The following is a 19,653-nucleotide window of genomic DNA, read 5'->3' as shown; positions in this document are numbered from 1 at the left end:
AAGGGAGAATCTCCCTTGCATCTTATAGTAAATGGGGCATCTGAAGATGATGTAATCCTCGGATGTCATCTCCTATAGGTGGTAAAGCTGAAAAATCCTATTGGGATGGGGAAGATGATGATTTGTTTCAACCTAGAGTTGATGCGAACCAACCCAAAATCAACCAAGGAGGATCTTGAGGGCATTCATCCAATGCTTGTCCGTATGTGTTGGGTCAAACAGAGAGGCCATCTCCTTGTGGCATGAAGTGCTCTTGGTCGAAAGCCATCTTAGGCTTGAGACCCTTGGTGGGTAAAGTCTAGGTGAATTGAATATACTACCTATAGATGTCCTTTTGAATAACGATGTTTAGGTTTTGCTTATACAATAGGAGGTGCCTCAATACATCTAGAGAACACTTGAAAGTTGGAAGGTTGTTAAGATATAGGGCCACTAATTGAAGTAACTTGGAGCTAAGTTGCACTGAAACGGATACGACAAAATTTCAAAAAATCAGGATACAATATGGCAAGGAAACGACATATATCTATATTGGCCAGCCTAGAAGAGCATATTGGATTAGCTCGTGTTCATTGTAGCAGAAGCGACTTGCAACAGTGATAGGTGGCATCCCTCCTGGAGACTCTATGTGTTGTCTCTTGATGGACTAAGGGGCAGCTAGAGAGCAAAATGGAAGCGAAGGATTGACAGGACAAGATACGACATAGATGTTGTGATTGTGCACTAGAGCAGCGAGATTGTCATTGTATCTTGTATTCTTGTACTTGTGGATAATTGAGGGCCATTATCCCTTGTATGGGAGCCCTAGACAGTTGTATTATTTAGTTGGTTTAATATAACGAAGATTGGGTTGTTGTACATATTTGTACAATATTTTGTAAAAAGTTGTCTATACTTGTGCATGTGTGATTTATTGCTATTTATATTCTGTTGTGCAAAGTAGCTTTGTTGAGATTCTTGGTTTGGTAGCGTCAGAGATTTTAAGATTCTATCCTAGACACCAGGGTTGTGGAAATTCAACATGGTATCAGAGGGTGTCTAAGCTACTTTGGAAGACAGTGAGTCATCAGAGTGCACAACAAAGTATAGCTTAAGAGGGAGTTGGTCACATTGTAGGTGAAGGGATCACTACAATGTCAAAGTTGCAGGCTAATCTCCGGTATGAGGACAGGTTGGAGGGGTTGTCCAACTATAGTCCATGGAAGGAAAGGATCAAGTTGGTCTTGCAGGTCAACAGGATCTGGGAGTTTGCTGAGAAAGCCATCAAGAAGCCAACTGACCCAAAGGGGCTGGAAGTGTACGAGGATTTAGATATGAGGGCGAGATTGATCATCCTTGATGGTGTGAATGATCCCCTAATACCTCATTTGTACAAGAAGAACACTGCACATGAGATGTGGATGGCTCTTCAGAATTTGTTCCAAAATAAGAATGAGAACTGGGTATTAGTATTGGAGGATAAGTTGAATTCCACCAAGATGATACATGGTGAAGGAGTGACTTCGTATTTGACAAGATTGTCTCAGGTCAAAGATGAGCTTGTTGCCGTCAGTGTGACTATTTCAGATTCTGATATGGTGAGGATTACTTTGAAAGGGTTCATCGAGGAATGGAAGCCCTTCATCAAGGGGATCGTTGCCAGATTGGAATAGGCTGTGGGACAACTTCATTAAGGAAGAGTTGTGAGATGAGGATCTTCATTCGAAGAAGGCTTTAGATGATGACATGGCACTTGCAGCACGAATGAAGGGTAAGCAAAAGAAGGACTTGAGTAAAGTCAAGTGTTTCAACTGTGGCAAGATGGGTCATTTTTTGTCGAGATGTCTGATGAGGAAGAAAATGGGAGATGGAAAGAAGAAAGGGAAGTGTGAAAAATTCCAGTACAGGTATCCTATTGCAGCAACTGGTATTATTTCTCCTAATTGTTAATTAATTTAACAATTTATCTGCTATGACAAATATCTAAATAAACACACTGCAACCTTCACAAATAAGATGTTGCGGAAAAATAATGCGTTGGAAACTGAGAAATGCTAGTACACACACATAAAATATGAGACAATTATTTTTGGACAAATGTCCCTAGAAAAACCCAATTTGGGAAAACTGGTGCAGTAGTGAGGGTTTTTATTATTATGCAGCAGTGAAAATATGAGTACAATCAGGATGCCTGAAACTAACAATCCATAGCAAGAAAATCTGGGCAAAATTATTGAAAGGAATTTACCCTTCCTCCACAGGCAATCCTGACACAACTTGCCTACAACAAACTCGGCCTCTTGAAGCTTCCGTGTCACCCTCTGCATTGAGCTGCGCAGTCACTATGACATCTAGCCTTTGACTGGTCTCTGATGAATTTGTTCTGCCTTCTACTGCTGAGACATTCGTCTCTCCGGCCCTTTGGACCCTCAGCCTGACCTCTGGATCTGAGAACGATTTTCTCTCCAGCGAATCGAACTGCCCTCTCTGAAGCTACTGCGCAGAGCTCTGCGCTGCCCCACTGGATAACTCGGCCCTCTTGTTGTTGCCTCTCCGGATCTGGAAAAACTTCCTTCAGATCACTGTCCCTGCTCCTCACTCACTGGTTCAATATCTGGCTCTCTCCAACAAATGACTGGCTACTCTAGAAATCGATTTGCCAAGAAATCGAATTGCTCGAGTGTCTTCTCCATCACCACATTGACCTCCTCTTATAATCCATTGTTGGAGCACCAACGATCAAGATTAAAACATAATCGATGTCTAGGATCATCTCTGGATCGATTTGTGTGAGTTTCTAGACTATTCTCATTTTATCTCAATTAATACTGATTAATTAACCATATTCCCTAAAAGTTTAGACTTAGGAAATATTAAAAAAACGACTAATAATCGAATCGAGGCAATTCTAGGCGGAATTTTCAGAAACGATTTCTGGGGTTTGGAGATCTCATGTATTCTAGCCTCTCCACCAAATTTTGTGTCTAGAACGCATTCGATGCTACAAAAACTAACGCTCCCTCTTAGCGAGTAATGTGTTCTAGTGCTGCACTCCTTACCACAACACATTGTCTCTATATCATCTCCTGTCACGCTGCTGATGTCTGGCCATACTGCCCACCAACCACTGCACAATTCTGATATATGCTGCATCTGTGTTGTTGCTGATGCTGCCATACTGCTGTCAACACTGCATGTACACTGCAACTCCCTCTCATTTGTTGCTGCTGCAACTGCAACATCTGCAACTGAAAAACATCCAAAATATTGAACCAACTGTGTTCAGTATGATGCATCTGTCTTCTAAGTCTCTGACTGTTACTAGCATCCACATTGTCACTGAAGAATTTGCGCTGCTGCTAACTCTGTTGTCAACACTGCACTGCACTCCTCAACATTTGACTGCTAGTAGTTTGCAATTGTCACTTTGGTACTGACTGCATCAACTGCCACTGATACATCCTGCTACTGAATAATGTGGGCCCCTGTAGCTAGGTAATGATCCATGAGATGGACTCCTCAAGGATCCCTGCCCAATCTTTGTAGTTCTCTGGGACTATAGAACCAAATCTCCCCACCTCACTCCTGGAGGTATATTTGCGAACATCATGAAGTCTTGCTGCAACCTGGAGGACAACCTATCGATCTCTGTAGAAGCTGCCAACTGGTCCTGCTTCTCCTCCTTATCCTTCTTCCTGAGAGGACACTGGGTACTATAATGACCAAGCTCATCACATCTGAAGCATTTGACCTTTGACAGATCCTTCTTCTTCTTCTTCCTTTGCTCCCCTTGTCCCTAATTGGGACCCTTTGATGCGAGGGCCACATTCTCCTCCTCCTTCACCACTTTCGATCCGTTGCTGTTGCTGCCACTAATGGAGCTCTGTTAATGGAGCTCTTTAACAGAGCTCGTCTCAACTCCTCCTGTTGCAAATCAACCCACATCTTGTCCCACTCTAGTAGCTTATCTTTGCCCAATATGCTTTGGACAAAGACCTGCCACTCCTCTGAGACACTGTTGAGTGCTAATCGCACTAGCTCCGTGGGTTGAGGCACTGCCCCAACAACTAGAAACTGGTCTCGGACCTCCTGAATCCTGGTAAGGAAGGGATCTATGCCTTCCCCCTTCTGCATCTGGATTCATCTCAGCTTCTCCTCAAGAAACATCTTCCGTCTTAGGAAGTTCCCTGGTATAACGTGGAGAGAGCATCCCACATCTGTTTGGCAGTATCTTTGCCAGCTATATGTGAGACAATATGATCTCGGACTCCATCCAAGATCAACCACTTTGCTCGTGCCATCTCTTTCTTGTATTCTTTCTGCTGATCTGCATCCTGGGGAACTGCCACTACATTATCAATGTAGGCTTTCAGGCCATATTCATCTAAAAGGAAGGACATCCTTGCCTTCCAGATGACGTAGTTGGAAGCTCCACCCAACCTATCCTGATCACGAAGCCCTGTAGTGGCCATCTGAACGAAGTGTTGAAAACTCCCTCTTTCCTTGTGCATGGCTGCTTCTCTGCTATTCACACACCCTTTTTGAGTAAGAAGATCTGCTCACAACTATTGCCAATCTACAAGGAAAAATCGATCTTCTAAGACTAGAAGTTCCTTGAGGAAAAATTTCCCTCAACTGTGTGTGCTTCTCTCTCTTCAACCCGACGCTGGCTCTGCTCTAGCGAACTGTTGCAAAACCCTTTTCTTTTAGCTAGAGATCTGCCCTATGAAAATTTTTTGAGCTGCTTCCTCTACCTCTGGAATTACTCAATCTGGAAAATCGAATATTTATGCTCTAAAAAATTGAGTTTCCTCAAGTAACTTGACCTCATGGCAAAAGGTTGCATTGCCCCTGGGAATTTCAGCTTGCTACTCTTACTGAACAACAAAATTCCTTCTTTCACTTCTAAGATCTCTGGCTGATCAATTGCGCTCTGATACCATGTGAAAAATTCCAGTACCGGAATCCTATTGCAGCAATTGGTATTATTTCTCCTAATTTTTAATTAATTTAACAATATATCTGCTACGACAAATATTGAAATAAACACACTGTAACCTTCACAAATAAGATACTGTGGAAAAAAATGCGCTGAAAACTGAGAAATGCTAGCACACACAAAATATGAGACAATTATTTTTGGACAAATGTCCCTAGAAAAACCCAAATTGGGAAAAATGGTGCAGCAGTGAGGGTTTTTATTATTATGTAGCAGTGAAAATCTGAGTACAATCTGGATGCCTGAAGCTAGCAATAAATAACATGAAAATATGTGCAAAATTATTGAAGGGAATTTACCCTTCCTCCACAAGCAATCCTAGCACAACTTGCCTACAGAAAACTCAGCCTCCTGAAGCTTATGTGTCACCCTCTGCACTGGACTGCGCAGTCACTATGATGTCTAGCCTTTGACTGGTCTTTGATGAAGTTGTTCTGCCTTCTGCTGCTGAGAAATTCGTCTCTTCGGCCCTTTGGACTCTCTGCTTGGCTTCTGGATCGGAAAACGATTTTCACTCCAACAAATTGAACTGCCCTCTCTAAAGTTATTGTGAAGAGCTCTACGTTGCCTCACTGGGATAACTCGGCCCTCTTGTTGCTGCCTCTCTGGATTTGGAAAAACTTCCTTCGGATCACTGTCCTTGCCCCTCACTCACTGCTTCGATCTTTGGCTCTCTCCGACAACTGACTGCTGCTACTCTGGAAATTGATCTGCCAAGAAATCAAACTACTCAAGTGTCTTCTCCATCACCACATCGACCTCCTCTTATAATCCACTGTTGGAGCACCAACGACCAAGATTAAAACATAATCGATGGCTAGGATCATCTCTGGATCAATCCATGTGAGTTTCTAGACTATTCTCGCCTTATCTCAATTAATATTGATTAATTAACCATATTCCCTAAGTTTAGACTTAGGAAATATTTAAAAAATGGTTAATAATCTAATTGAGACACTTCTAGGCGGAATTTCTAGAAACGATTTCTGGGTTTTGGAGATCTCATGTATTCTAGCCTCTCCACCAAATTTCATGGCTAGAACACATCCGATGCTACAAAAACTAACAGGAAGCAGGTCACCGGTGTTGCCACCTCTGTTGAGATAGATGCTCTCACCAAGAGGTTGGAGTAGGAGGACTTTGCTATGATCTCTCATTTCCTACAGGGTACTATCGATGAAGATGGATGGTACATGGACAGTGGTGCATCGAAACATATGACAGGGTCATAGGAGGTTTTCGAGACTCTAGTTGAATGGGGCTCGAAGTTGCACATGGTGTTGGGCAACAAGAGTCAGAAGGAGATCCAAGGATCAGGAGTTGTGCCATTCAGGATGGAGATAGGATGGGTGATGCGGGTCTAGGATGTCCTATTTGTCCCAGGCTTCAGATATAGCGTGATATCTTTCTCGATGATCGAAAAGAAGGGGTTTGAGGTCTTATTCCAGGATGGGAAGGCAAGACTCAGGCCCAGAGGCTCTAGCTCCGCAGGTATTGTGCTTGGAGTTAGAGAGAATGGTCTATACAGGATGACAGGCAAGCCTATGGATCATGGGAAGAAGAAGCAGGAGGACTAGGTGCAGGTTCCAAAGAAGCAAGTGCAAGTTCGGGCTTCAGAGGGGCAAGTACAGGTTCTAGAGAATGTCCAGGTTCCAGAGACTCAGGGAGAGTTGAGTTCTAGAGGGAGCTTGCAGGTTCAGAGGGAGACTTTGTAGCCCAAGAAGAGCGTGTGGTCAGTGGGGAGCAAGGGTGCTCCTACAACTGCCAATAAGGAATCATGGAGAGAGTGGAAGACATTCTAGGAGAAGAAGAAGAAGCGGGATGCTTCTAGTGACAATGACACCTCCAAGAGGCATAGTTCATACTACAGGGATTGCTGCAGTTGTGAGCGCCAGGAGTTGGGGCGAGTGTTGTGAGTAGTGATGATGATAATGAGTTACTTCCTAGTCTTGGAAGTACCTCCCTTGCTAAGAGGGAGTGTTGATTTTTTAGTAGCTTTGGAGGTACTCCAAGCCTTAGGGTTCAGGGTTTGGAGGTTGGAGCACCACAAAAGTCATTTGTGGGCTTAGAGTCTAAGGTTGGGGTTTTGCACCCTTCGATTTTTGGGCCAAAACCATGAGGCATTTTTTGCATGTGATGGATGGAGATGATAGAGGATGTTGAGGAGAATCCAACACAACAAGAATCGTCAAAATCCAAGTTGTCAAATATGAGTTATGAATTTTTTAAGTTAATAGTGGGTTTTTGGACAGTCAAGTCATGTAGGCTTGAAATGATTAAGTCCAAAAGACATGTCTATTGGGTAATTCGTGTAGCCATTGTATTGGTATCAATAAAAGGTGAGAGAAGTCATCTTAACTCATCCAAATGTGCAACAACTTATAAACTCTCAACAAAAGGCGATCGAGCTCTTAGAAGAGAAAAAATGAATTTGTGAAGGACTATTTTGGGTGGTGTTTTACTCTATTACAAGGCCGAGTAAGAACAGGAGAAGGTTGCAGGTCTTAAAGGCTGATATGGCAATTATGCGTGGGTATTAAAGGCTAAATTTATCTCTATTTTGTGGGCCGCAACCCTTACGCCTTGTGCAGACTAGGCCGTAGCCCTGTTGGAGGATTTTTGTGAGGGCTGCAGTCCTCAATAGGTGGCCTAAAGTGACAGCGAGGCATGGCAGGGTATTGTGGGAGATAGGTCGTAACTTTTGGAGGTCTGTTGAAGTGTTTTTGTAGGCTGTAACAACAACAATTGAGTGCCCTAACTAGGAAGGAAGCTTCAACAACATGCACAACCAGGTATGTTGAGTTTTGTTGAATAAAGATTGAGTTGTTTGCTAGTTGGGTGGTGTCCTAGTGTGGACAGGTTTGTTGTAGCTCGTGGGAGCCAATTGGAAGGCTTGACATGGTGGTTGGAAGCATATTCTAGGAGCAAATCCTATAGTGATTGGATTGGGTGCCATTGGATTGGTGGAGGGCAATGTGTTGGTAGCCCAAAGTATCCCTTGACAAGTAGTCATAACGGGAGCTTGATAGCTAAGGTTTGGGTGAAGTTGTGAAGCCTAATGTGCATTACATTGATGGACTAGTGGACTATCAGATTGGAAGATTGGAGCTTAGGTATTGGCCAGCCTAGAAGAGCAGATTGGATTAGCTCATGTTCATTATAGCAGAAGCGACTTGCAACAGTGATAGGTGGCAACCCTCCTGGAGACTCTATGTGTTGTCTCTTGATGGACTAAGGGGCAGCTAGAGAGCAAAACGAAAGCGAAAGACCGACATGATGAGATATGGCATAGATGATGTGATTGTGCACTAGAGTAGCGAGATTGTCATTGTATCTTGTATTCTTGTACTTGTGGATAGTTGAGGGCCATTATCCCTTGTATGGGAGTCCTAGACAGTTGTATTATTCAGTTGATTTAATATAACGAATATTGGATTGTTGTACATATTTGTACAATATTTTATAAAAAGTTGTCTATACTTTTGCATGTGTGATTCATTGCTATATATATTCCGCTATGCAAAGTAGCTTTGTTGAGATTCTTGGTTTGGTAGCATCAGAGGTTTTAAGATTCTATCCTAGACACCAAGGTCGTGGAAAGACAACACACGACCCCATTGAAATTGGCCCGCGGTGCCTTAGTGTTCATCTCATATGACCCTTCACTGGTGATTGCGATCCCAAAATCTCGGATGTCGATGTTTTAGAACCCGCGTCATTTGTGCCTCACGTTGGTTTAATCCCAGACAAAACCTTCGAGAATTCTATTCTGGGGTAGGAAAAGGGGTTCCCGTCATCTATCATGCTTAAGACTCTATCATCGTGCCTTGACTCGCCAAATACACGAGACGAAAAGGACCCCCCTTACCTGATAGACGTGCCCTCCGTCATTTGCCGACAAAGTTCTCGATCTCGACGATCAAGCACTTAGTCTCTCGGAGTTTTCTTCTGAGGAGTTTTCTCCAAGATGACGTGGCGAGAGTAGGCCCGTGCGCACTTTCCTTCTGAGGAGGTTTTCCTTCGAGATGGTTTCTTTTGGGGAAGTTATTCCCAAGATGACGTGCCAGGTGTGGGCTCGGATGTGAGTTCTCACTAAGAATGGTTGTCCCTGAGATCGATGTTTCTTCCAAGAAAGGGTCTGGTCGAGATGGTTTTCTTCGAGATCTCAAAATCTCGGATCCCGAAAGTTGTTAGTTGTGCTGCTCCCCTCAAACCTCCAAGATTATTTTCTGTGAGAAGAGTTTCTTCCGGGGTGACGTGGCTATAGTGGGCTGTTGTGCTGACGTAAGAGAGGGTGGTTTATATGTGTACACATGTATTTTTATGTTATGACCTCGGGTCATGAGCAAGTCAACAACCAATGCACTAATGCTAAGTCGCAGTGAGGAGGCTGACTAGGACAGCCACATGGGTGCCACATGGTAGATTGATGATGTGGATCAAACTCTAATTGGCTATAACTTCCGATTCGGATGTCAGATCGGGACAAAATTTGTATCACTGAAATCATCTCGACAAGATGAACACAATGATGACATCCATTTGAGGTTTTAAGGAAGTTGAAAAAGATTGGAATTTTTAGACCCCATTTCCATAATGTTACCTTGGATCTCGAGTTAGTATAGTAACCACCTCCTTCTAACCCGTGTTTTGGTGGGAATCAGGAGGGGTTATGTTGCAAGCACTAACCGCACTACTTCTACTATCACAGATGTCCCTGAGGAATTCAATGAGCCCAAGTCTGAAGATCACCTCGTATTTCATCTTGAGGATCCCATCCCCAATAGTGATATATAGTATCTTATATTATGTTGCTTTTTGGACACTAGAAGCCATTTAGAACTTCATTGTTTATGTGTTTTGTTTCATATATATATTGCACTTAGTGCCATTTTGTTATATTCATCCTCACATGGTACATACACGATAAGACTTTGCATATTTGGTCTCTAATGGCTTTAATATATGTATTCCTGCACTTCAATGTATATTTATTTTTTAGTAAACCAATTCATAAATCAAGTCGTTGGATGATCATGATTTGATTCTAATTCAAGTCCGGTCGGACCTTTGGTTGATTCTAAGACTGAATTTAACTTTTAAAACATTGCTTTCAACCAAGATCTTCAAGTCTATTTTTCAAGACCAACCTAGTAAAAGATCTTTTGGGAACAATTCTTCAAAGGATTGACCTTTATGTAAGGCCCAATGTAGTAAGGTCAAACTTTCAAGGTGAACTGTAGCCTGTTGATTTCTGGTAGCATCGGATGTGCTCTAAGCCTCAAAATTTGCAGGGAGGCTTGGACACATGTATTCCACAATACCCAGAAATCGTTTTGGAAAATTCCACCTGGAATAAGTTTTATTAAAATAATTAATTATTTTTAATGGGTGCCTAAGTCTAAACTTAGGAAATTAAAATAATTAAAGGTTATTAATCTAATTGTGCGTGAAACTTCTAGAAGAAGACGAGGATCAAGCCAAAATGATCTGAGCCATTGATTAGGATCTAATTTGGGCCATTGGTTCTCAACAAAAGGATTATAAGAGGAGGCTTGACGAGCATTTGGAAGACATATCGAGTGGGAGATCAGAAGATCGGATTTTTGAAGCACAACAGTTGTCGAGAGAGAAATTCAAAGTGATCTTTTGTAGTGAGGGGCAGGGATAGTTTTGGTTGGAGATTTCTCCTGATCCGGGAATACTCAACAAAGAAGGCAGAAAGAGATCCAACAGAGGCAGAGCAGAGCCAGAGAGGCTGACGCAGGGCTGCGCAAAAGCCAGAGGGAATTCGTAAATTTGTTGGAGAATTGATTTCCAGAGCCAGAAGTCGAGGTGTGAGACCGGAAGGGCAAAGTCGAAATCTCAGAAGCAAATCGATCAACTGAGAGGAGTGATGCAGGCCCCAGTAATTGTGATGCAAGGCCTACGCAGCGATTGCATAGAGACTACGCAGAGGCAGCCAGGGGCTGGCCATTCAGTGGCTGGATCAGCCAGGATTTCCAATGATAGTGTGAGGTAATCTCACTCATCTCTCTGTTAGTAATATTCTCTGTATTGGATAGCCAACAGAGCATCCAAAGACTATATTCCGAATTACTATTGCATAATAATAAAACCCTCAGTTGCTGCACCGGTTTTCCTGCATTGGGTTTTTCCAGGGACGTTTGTCAAAAAATAACTGTGTAGGTGCGTGTGATGTTTATTTCTATCCTGTGTGGTATTTAGTTTCCGCAGTTTTATTTGGTGTAGGTTGCAGTGCATGTATTTTAGTATTTGCCGTGCAAAACTGCATGTAACTTGTTCAATTAATTTAACAAGTAGGTGAAATATAATCAGTTTGTTGCAGTAGGAATCGGGTCACTGATTTTTCACATAGCCTTTTGGTGTGTTGACTAAAGTAGAATGTCTACTAGTGGTTGTGGAAGTCAATTTCTATTTTTAATTTGTGTTATAGTTGGTCTAAGTACAAGGTTGAGGACTCGCCCTTTATCTTAAACCAACCAATATTTTCAATTGATGTTAAATAATGTTTTTCCATCTTTTGTCATTCACCATTCTTCTAGTCTTTCTACATGACCACCGAGGGTTGTTATTGATCGTTCTGTCCAGCTAGTCATCTGAGGTTTGTGTCATATTCCTTATAGAGATGTGATTATGTTCTAGTTTATTACCCAAAGTTTGCTTGATCATAAGAGGATTAGGTGGACGCATTTAGGTTCTATAAAAGGTGTTTCACTGTAAAGGAATCAATGAAAACTTGGCTTAATCATTAGAATTTAAAACTTGGTGTTTGAGAGGCTTTGGAGGCTCTTGTCATGCAGCCTAGACCTCAAGGTCATGTATTTATTTAACTAGGATTGAAAGGGTAATGTATTAAGTTATGGTGCATTTCAGTTTCATAAAATATCTTTGACTAATGTGATTACTAGGTTAAGTGTTTTTGACAAATTTATATCTCTTTTTTTTGTAAATTCCTGCTAGTGATTTCTATTAAAAGAGAAAAGTATTACAAATCATTTCCATATAGTTCACAACAGACGAAAAGAACTAACTTGAGAGGCCATGCCTCCAACAAGGCAATATCACATGGTTCGGGTTCGAGTTCGTGTTCGACAATGATTAGGTTCGGTTTGAGTTCGAATTTTTTGATGAGGTTCGCCATTAGGTTCGTATATATATAATGAATTATAGGATAAAATAGTAAAAAATCAACATCATTAAACATCAAAATTGCTATCACGGACATGGAAAATGCAAGGCTAAATTACAAGCTTGATTTGTGACATGAAGTTATGAGTTTTGATGTATGGTCTTGGTCAATGGCTATGAGGTTCGATGAGGTTCGCCAAACTTCAAATTTTTTTTAAGGTTCGCCAAAATTCGAACCTCAAGGTTAAAGTTCGACGAACCCTGTGACATAGCAACCAGGTATGAGATACTAAGCACACTAAGCATCTTTTCATCCTGTAACCATATGTGAAAAATCCCTTTTGATATCAAACACCAGAGGTGTTTAGGGGCTTTTCTTTTTCCCCTTTTCTCCTACGAACGTCCGCCCATCCTACAACATTATCAGTGAGGGTTGAGGATAATGCCATATCCTCGTTTTTTAGAGAAAGCTCCATCGTTGCCGCCTCCTCAGAGTGCAGGACATCCCTATCGCTATCTGAATAATTAGACTCGTGTTGTCGTTTCCGCCCACTAGTTTTAGCCACAACTAATGCTAATGAACTTTCCTTCTCCATATCTAGAGGATTCCTTTCCACTGAGTGCGGAGCCGTATCTACCTTGGGCTATCTAGGATCTTGCGTGGCTAAAGAATCAGGAGATGTCTTTTCCCATTGAAGGTTGTCCTTCTTATTACTTGTCATGTTCTTAACATTTGAAGGTGCCTTCTGATCACACCATCCTCGGTTGGGTTTTCGTGGCTCTGGGGATCCTGACACCCCTTTAGGGCATGCACTTTGTAGATGCTTGGGCTACTGACAAGATCTGCATCTAAAAGCTGTATTTTCGTAGTCCAGAGGCTAATGAAGTTCCTTGCCATCCCATTTTAGGATGATTTTATCTGAGAGACCTGCACTTAAATCCAGTTCAACATAGATGCGAACAAACGAGATGAACCCATTAGCTATTCTGTCACTATCTATTTTGACAAAGTGTCCAAGAGCATTTCCAATAGCTTGTAGAAAATCTGGTTGAATCCACTGGAGGGGTAAGTTTGGGAGTGTTACGCACACTGGAGTGGCCCAAGTCTTTATTGTTAGTGGGTTAAACTCTGGGAACCATGGCTGAATAGAGTCCTGCACGACCACAAAACCAGGGACCCTGGTAAAAAACCCTATGTCAGTCTGCAAGATCTTTGAAGACGAATACAAAATAATCTTTCAAGGAAAATAGTAGATCTAAGGTCTGCGTCCAATTCTGGAATGCCCACTCCCTGAGGGCGGAAGCTGTGGGCCAGAATCTATTAAAACGACAGATGAAGGCATGCTGAGCATAAAAATGAATCTTTAACGTGGTAAGGAGCCCATTCATCTGGATCTGTGGAGCTTCTAGTGAATGTTCAAACACAAAGGCCTGACCAGCAAGAGCCTTCGAGGGTTGTGAACTAGAGCTGGAATTGAGAGCGTCTTTAAATGAGGGGGGTTTTGAGGCAGAGGATGCCTCTTTTCATCTGGCACCTCGTAGCAGTCCTGCAATGAGTGAAATAGTTGCATCCTTCTTGATACCATAATCCCTCAGAGTATTTTCAAACTTTAATTGCCTCCCCTCATAAAGGATTCTCAAACTCCCCTCTTGAATACCTGTCAGCTTATAAATTTTGTCTGTAAGTGAAGATACGACCTCCCTTTCACAAACCCTGAGGCACAAAGATTTGCCAGAGAGGGTTTTAAAAAAAATTGGAAATTTCTGGGGCTCGAAATTATCAGTGCCATCCGACTGCTGCACCCCAAGTGGAGGAGCACTCTGAAGTGGCTCGCTGTCAAGTTCTGGCTGTGCTTCGTGAGCATGAGTAAGGATATCGGGCAGTCTTGCATCACCCTGGGAAGCGGTGGGGCCTTTGATGGCTTTGGGATTGAGATCAGCAATGGCGGCTGGGAAATCATGCCCCCCCGCCTCCTCTTCGCAGGGTGTCACCTGGTTACCCGAGGTCCAACCTGGTGTCACCTGGGTCTCAAGGGATCTCACAGGGTCATGGAAGGAAAAATATGAAGTTATGCTTCCTCCTATGTTTAAAGAATAAATGAACATTGAATACTGTATGGTAATATGTTAGGGCTTTTTCCTTGTAGCCTAGATGTTCTGACGATTTCATATTTGGAGCTTCTCTCTCTCAGAGGAGGCATTTTTTTGAATCTACTAATTCTTATTTATGTAATGTGTATAGATGTACGCAGTTATTCTTTAATTTTGAGTTACTGTGTCTTTGTATATCTGTCAAAATATAAAATGTTTGGTGTTGTTTTTCGTTCGTTCTTATTTATATTCGTTATGACTGGCAGAATGAAATTCCAGACATGGTGACACCTTTAGAGACTGTTGGAGGAAGTGGCATAACAGTAGATGAGAAAGATCAGATTTATGAGCAGGTGAATGAGCTCAAGCATCAGGTTGCAGAGCAGGAAGCTGTTGATTCGAAAGTCTATCAGAAATATGGTAAGGTTGAAAATATTTCTAGAAGTGTTCCGCTCAAGGATGTACATGATATACATGAAGAGAAAGTGTCGTATTTCGACAATAACAGAGAGGTTTGTCAGTTGTCATTTTTTAGACTCCCAATAGAATTAAATACAAATATGTTATGCCATTGTGTTATAAGTAGATGGTAATTTTGAGGACTGAGGATCTGTGCATTTGTTACAGTGCCTGACAGATAACGAGCTCAATCTTGACCAGTCTAGCAAGGAAATCGAAATCATGGAAATAGCAAGAAAGCAATATTTTGCAGCTCTAATTGCTGCTAAAGAGGAACCTGGAGAAGAATCCTTGGCACTTGCAGCTGGATTGCGGTTAGAATTAGAATCATTGTTATCGATACCTTCATTTTCAAGTTTTGTCGGTTCCTTGTCTCAGATGCATACACTGGAGACCTAAACTCCGAAGGTTGTACTGTGATGCATCCATTTCCTTTGGAAGGATTTAGGCATGCGTTCTGTCTTCTATGGTAAAGCAAGGTTAACAGCAGGGAAATAATTAACAACCGCCGATATTTTTTTATGGCAGTTTGTTTTAGTGTCATTGCTCTAGTAGTCTGTATAACTTGCTGTTCGTAATTGAAGGGAAATTATTATTTTTTTGCTTGAAAATTGAGGAGAGACACTGGAGAGGGAAGCTAGTACATAGAGCAAAAGACGTGCAGAGGCACTGAGGTTCTTGTTTTGGTTACGTTCTTATTGACTTTTAAGTTGAGAAAGAAATCTATATTTTTCCATTACCAAACTGTTGATATTTGTACAGTTCGGTGTGCCCCTTGGTCACAAAATCTGACCGTGGGTCGAAGCTTCGATTGTTTATGGTGTATATCAGGCGCCTGTGGCTAATAATATGTTTTATAAAAATCATTCGTTTATAAAATTTAGGTTGAGAAAGCAACCTATATAGTTCATTACCAAACTGTTGATATTTGTACGGTTCACTGTGTGCCTTAGTCATAAAACCTGTGTCTATGGGTTGAAGCTTCAATTATTTATGGTCTAATAATATTGTTGATAAAAAACTTAAATCATTGGTTTATAAAATTCTGTATACGCACTAGGTAAATATGTGAGAGAGATGCAGTTGAGGTTCTGAGGTTGAACTTTTAATGTTGATTTCGTAGGATATTGTTTTCTTATATGGAAAGACGTATGCAATAGATTGATATTACGGAGACTGTAGGTACATCGTCACAGCTGTTACGTTCCTAAGGTTATAAGTTAACATGCGAAATGATATCACAAGCCATTATCTACTGCAAATTCTATATGCACACTGGAGAAATATGTAAGAGAGATGCACCCGAAGTCGAACTTACAATGTTGGTTTCTTACAACATTGTCATTTTATACAGAATGACATATCGCCGTAAATTGATCTTATGGAGGCCATGTGCACTTCCTCACACTTGTTACTGAAGGCTATAAGAAACATCCTAAATCACATCCCAAGCTGTTTAACTTACAGCAATTAGGCTTGTCATTACATCGCGTGTTTACTTTTACCAAGGGTGCTTGGTTATTTTTGACTTGGTGATAGAGTTAAGCGAGATAACTTTGATTTTTTGATTTTATCATTGATGCATTTATAGTTGGTGGTGTATGGGTCTATTGTATTTGATGTGATGAAGTCTATTTAAAGTAGCTTATTGTTTAATTAGTCTGGTCAAAGAAATAATAAATGATTTTTCTATTTAAAGTAGCTTATTGTTTAATTAGTCTGGTCAAAGAAATAATAAATGATTTTTCTAAGCAAAGGTTTTTCTTTTGTCTATCTCCTTTGACTATATCTCTCTTTTAGTTTAAACAAATATTTCTTTTATATATATATATATATATATATTTTGTAGTTGGAAAAACTTTGGGATCAAATTTAACTCCATGTTTATTAGGCACCCACATTCCTCACCATGGATTGGGAGGTCCATACAAGGGGTTTACTCCAATGTTTTGGCAAGTTTTTGAGACATGGGAATGGGGAGATGCAAGAATGTGGAGATGCACATAGGGTGTTGGAAAGTATAACTAGGTTTGGTTTTCATAATGACATGTAATTATGATCTTTGTAAATGATGAAAATAAGAGAATACAATTATTTTTGTAATGCCTTGCTCCCTGGATTTCATGAGCAAGAGTTTTATTTTCAGATTGTTATGCTCTTAACCTGCAAGACGATACCAGGATACAGAATATGCAAAGAAATATACTCAGAACATAGAATAGTGAGAAACAACAACAAGTATTTTATTATTCAGAAAGAAATGTTCACTTGCCTCTTCGAGGGGTCAACCTCCAATAGAGCAGAGCTCGATTACAAAATAAGACATGATGCTCCTCGTAGGGAGTCTCTACTCATACATGCAATACCATGGATCAATACCATGGTTCTTATTAATACCATCTATCTAATACCATGGCCCATTTGCAACTAGCTGTGGTCCCGTCATTAATTGCGAGCTAACCACTTACAATTATTAATGTGGGCTTTATTGACTCCTTACTTAACTATAACTATGACTCGATCCAACTACATAAATAAGGGGGTTAGAGTGGGACCCTAACATGCCCTCCCCCTTAAGAATAGCCTTGTCCTCAACGCTGAAGCTGCGGAAACTGCTGAAGAATAGTGGCTGGTTCCCAGGTTGCATCTTCCAGAGAGGTGTCTTTCCACTTGATGAGGACTTCCCTGATCGTGCAGCCACGCAGGTTCTGTTCTCGTGTGTCTAGGACCTGTTCAGGTTGGAGCCAGATTGACCCTTCTTCATCCAATTCAGGTAGATTGGTTTGAATTCTGCAATTGTTCCCAATCACTTTCTTGAGGCATGAGACATGGAAAACTGGATGGATTTTTGCAGTGGGTAGCAAAGCTAGCTTGTAGGCCACTTCTCCAATGCGCTGAAGTACTTGATATGGTCGGTAGAATTTTAGAGATAGTTTATGACAACCCTTGTCTTTGAGTGAAGTTTGCTTATATGGTTGCAGCCTCAAAAATACCTGATCCCCTTCTTGAAATTGGCGCTCAGAGCGATGCTGATCTACTTGTTGCTTCATGCGGTTTTGAGCTTGATGAAGATTCTCTCTAAGATGGGCGAGCATGGTTGTGCGGTTTTGTAGGAGTTGATCCATTGCTTGTACCTTTGAGCACCCCTTGATATAAGAAGTAGGGGAAGGAGGGAGTTGACCATAAACTGCTTCATAGGGAGTCACTTTGGTGGTGGCATGATAGTTGGTGTTATACCACCATTCAGCTAGAGGCAACCACTGTACCCATAGATGTTGCTTTTCTGAAGTGAAACACCTAAGGTAGGTTTCCAGACATTTGTTGACGACTTCAGTTTGACCATCCATTTGTGGATGATAGGAAGTACTGAGTTTTAGTTGGGTGCCTTGTAGCCTGAAGAGTTCCTGCCAAAAATTACTGGTGAAGATCGGGTCACGATCAGACACAATAGAAGTGGGCATGCCATGCAATTTGAAGATCTGATCCATGAAAGATTGAGCGACCAAAGTCGGTGTAAATGGGTGGGGTAGGGCGCAGAAATGAGCATACTTAGAAAGTCGGTCCACAACCACCATGATGACTGACTTGTTTCCTGACTTTGGAAGACTTGTAATGAAATCCATAGAAACCTCCGTCCATATAGATGCCGGGATGGGCAACGGTTGTAATGTGCCTGGTGCTTTGACTGTCTCCCCTTTGTGGCGTTGACAGACATCGCATTTTGCTACAAAATTAAGGATGTCCTGTTTCATGCCTGTCCAAAAAAATGATCTTCTAGTGCGAGCATATGTCTTCTGAAAGCTTGAATGTCCTGCAATGGGGGATGAGTGCAATTCTGCCAAAATGCGGCTTTTGAGGGTGGATGTTGGTGATATTACGACTCTGTCCTTGTAGCGAAGAATCTCATCTTGCCACGAGTAGCCCTTGGTGGAATTTGGATCCACCTGCAATTGAGTAATGAGTTGGGAGAGCCAAGGATGTGAAAACCATTCCTTGCGAGCCTCTTCAATCCATTCTGGAATGGGAAGGGAAATTGCGAGCATGGTACTTTCCTCCTCAAATTGGCGAGATAATGCATCTGCTACACTATTTTCGCGCCCTTTCTTGTAAATGATCTCATAATCATATCCCAACATTTTGGCGAGCCATTTATTTTGTTGTGGGGAGGATAGGTGTTGCTCCAAAAAATATTTAAGACTGTGATGGTCTGTGCGGATTTGGAAACGTCGCCCCAGTAAGTAAGGTCGCCAGGTATCTACTGCATGTAAGATGGCCATCATTTCCTTCTCATAGGTAGATTGTCCCAGATTCCTCCCACTTAGTTGTTGGCTTGTGAAGGCCAAGGGTTGACCTTCCTGCATTAAGACCGCCCCAATACCCGTACCCGAAGCATCACATTCAATGACAAAAGATTTGGTGAAATCAGGTAGTGCTAAGACTGGAGTGGAACACATGGCATTTTTGAGAGCTGTAAATGCCTGTTGTGCATCATCATTCCAGAAGAATGAATTTTTCTTGAGGAGTTGAGTGAGGGGCTTCGCAATGCGACCATAATTGCGGACAAATTTGCGATAATAGCCTGTGAGACCCAAAAATCCTCTCAGGCTCTTCAAGGTCTTAGGTTGAGGCCAATCCTGCATTGCTTGGATCTTTTTGGGGTCCACCTTGACACCTTCACGCCCCACAATGTGGCCCAAATACTCAAATTTTTCCATGCCAAAAGAACATTTGGTCATCTTAACAAATAATTTATGCTTGCGGAGCAGTTGCAAGAGCAGATCTACATGCTGAAGATGTGCGGCCCAAGTGCAACTATAGATGAGGATGTCATCGAAGAAGACAAGGACAAATTTCCTGAGATATGGTTTGAGAAGGTGGTTCATAAGGCTCTGAAAAGTAGATGGGGCATTACAAAGACTGAATGGCATGACCAGGAACTCATAATGGCCTTCATGAGTTCTAAAAGCAGTCTT

At 41.7% G+C, this 19,653-nt stretch overlaps 1 protein-coding gene across 1 annotated transcript in view; it reads left to right on the top strand.

Annotated features, from left to right (window-relative positions):
• Positions 1 to 15,507, top strand: part of LOC149143996 (uncharacterized) — a 131,490-nt gene extending 115,983 nt beyond the window's left edge. The window contains exons 4-5 of the mRNA XM_089448103.1: positions 14,488 to 14,733; positions 14,849 to 15,507. Coding sequence (XP_089304229.1) covers positions 14,488 to 14,733; positions 14,849 to 15,079 — 477 coding nt within the window. The 3' untranslated portion in view covers positions 15,080 to 15,507. The remainder of the gene's footprint in view (positions 1 to 14,487; positions 14,734 to 14,848) is intronic.
• Positions 15,508 to 19,653: the final 4,146 nt, after the last annotated feature.

The sequence above is a fragment of the Pinus tabuliformis genome, chromosome X (genome assembly GCF_031772625.1).
Source record: "Pinus tabuliformis cultivar Carrire ecotype Pingquan chromosome X, CPIR1, whole genome shotgun sequence".
In the NCBI taxonomy this organism is placed as follows: Eukaryota; Viridiplantae; Streptophyta; class Pinopsida; order Pinales; family Pinaceae; genus Pinus; species Pinus tabuliformis.
This window is presented reverse-complemented; position numbering and strand designations above follow the sequence as displayed.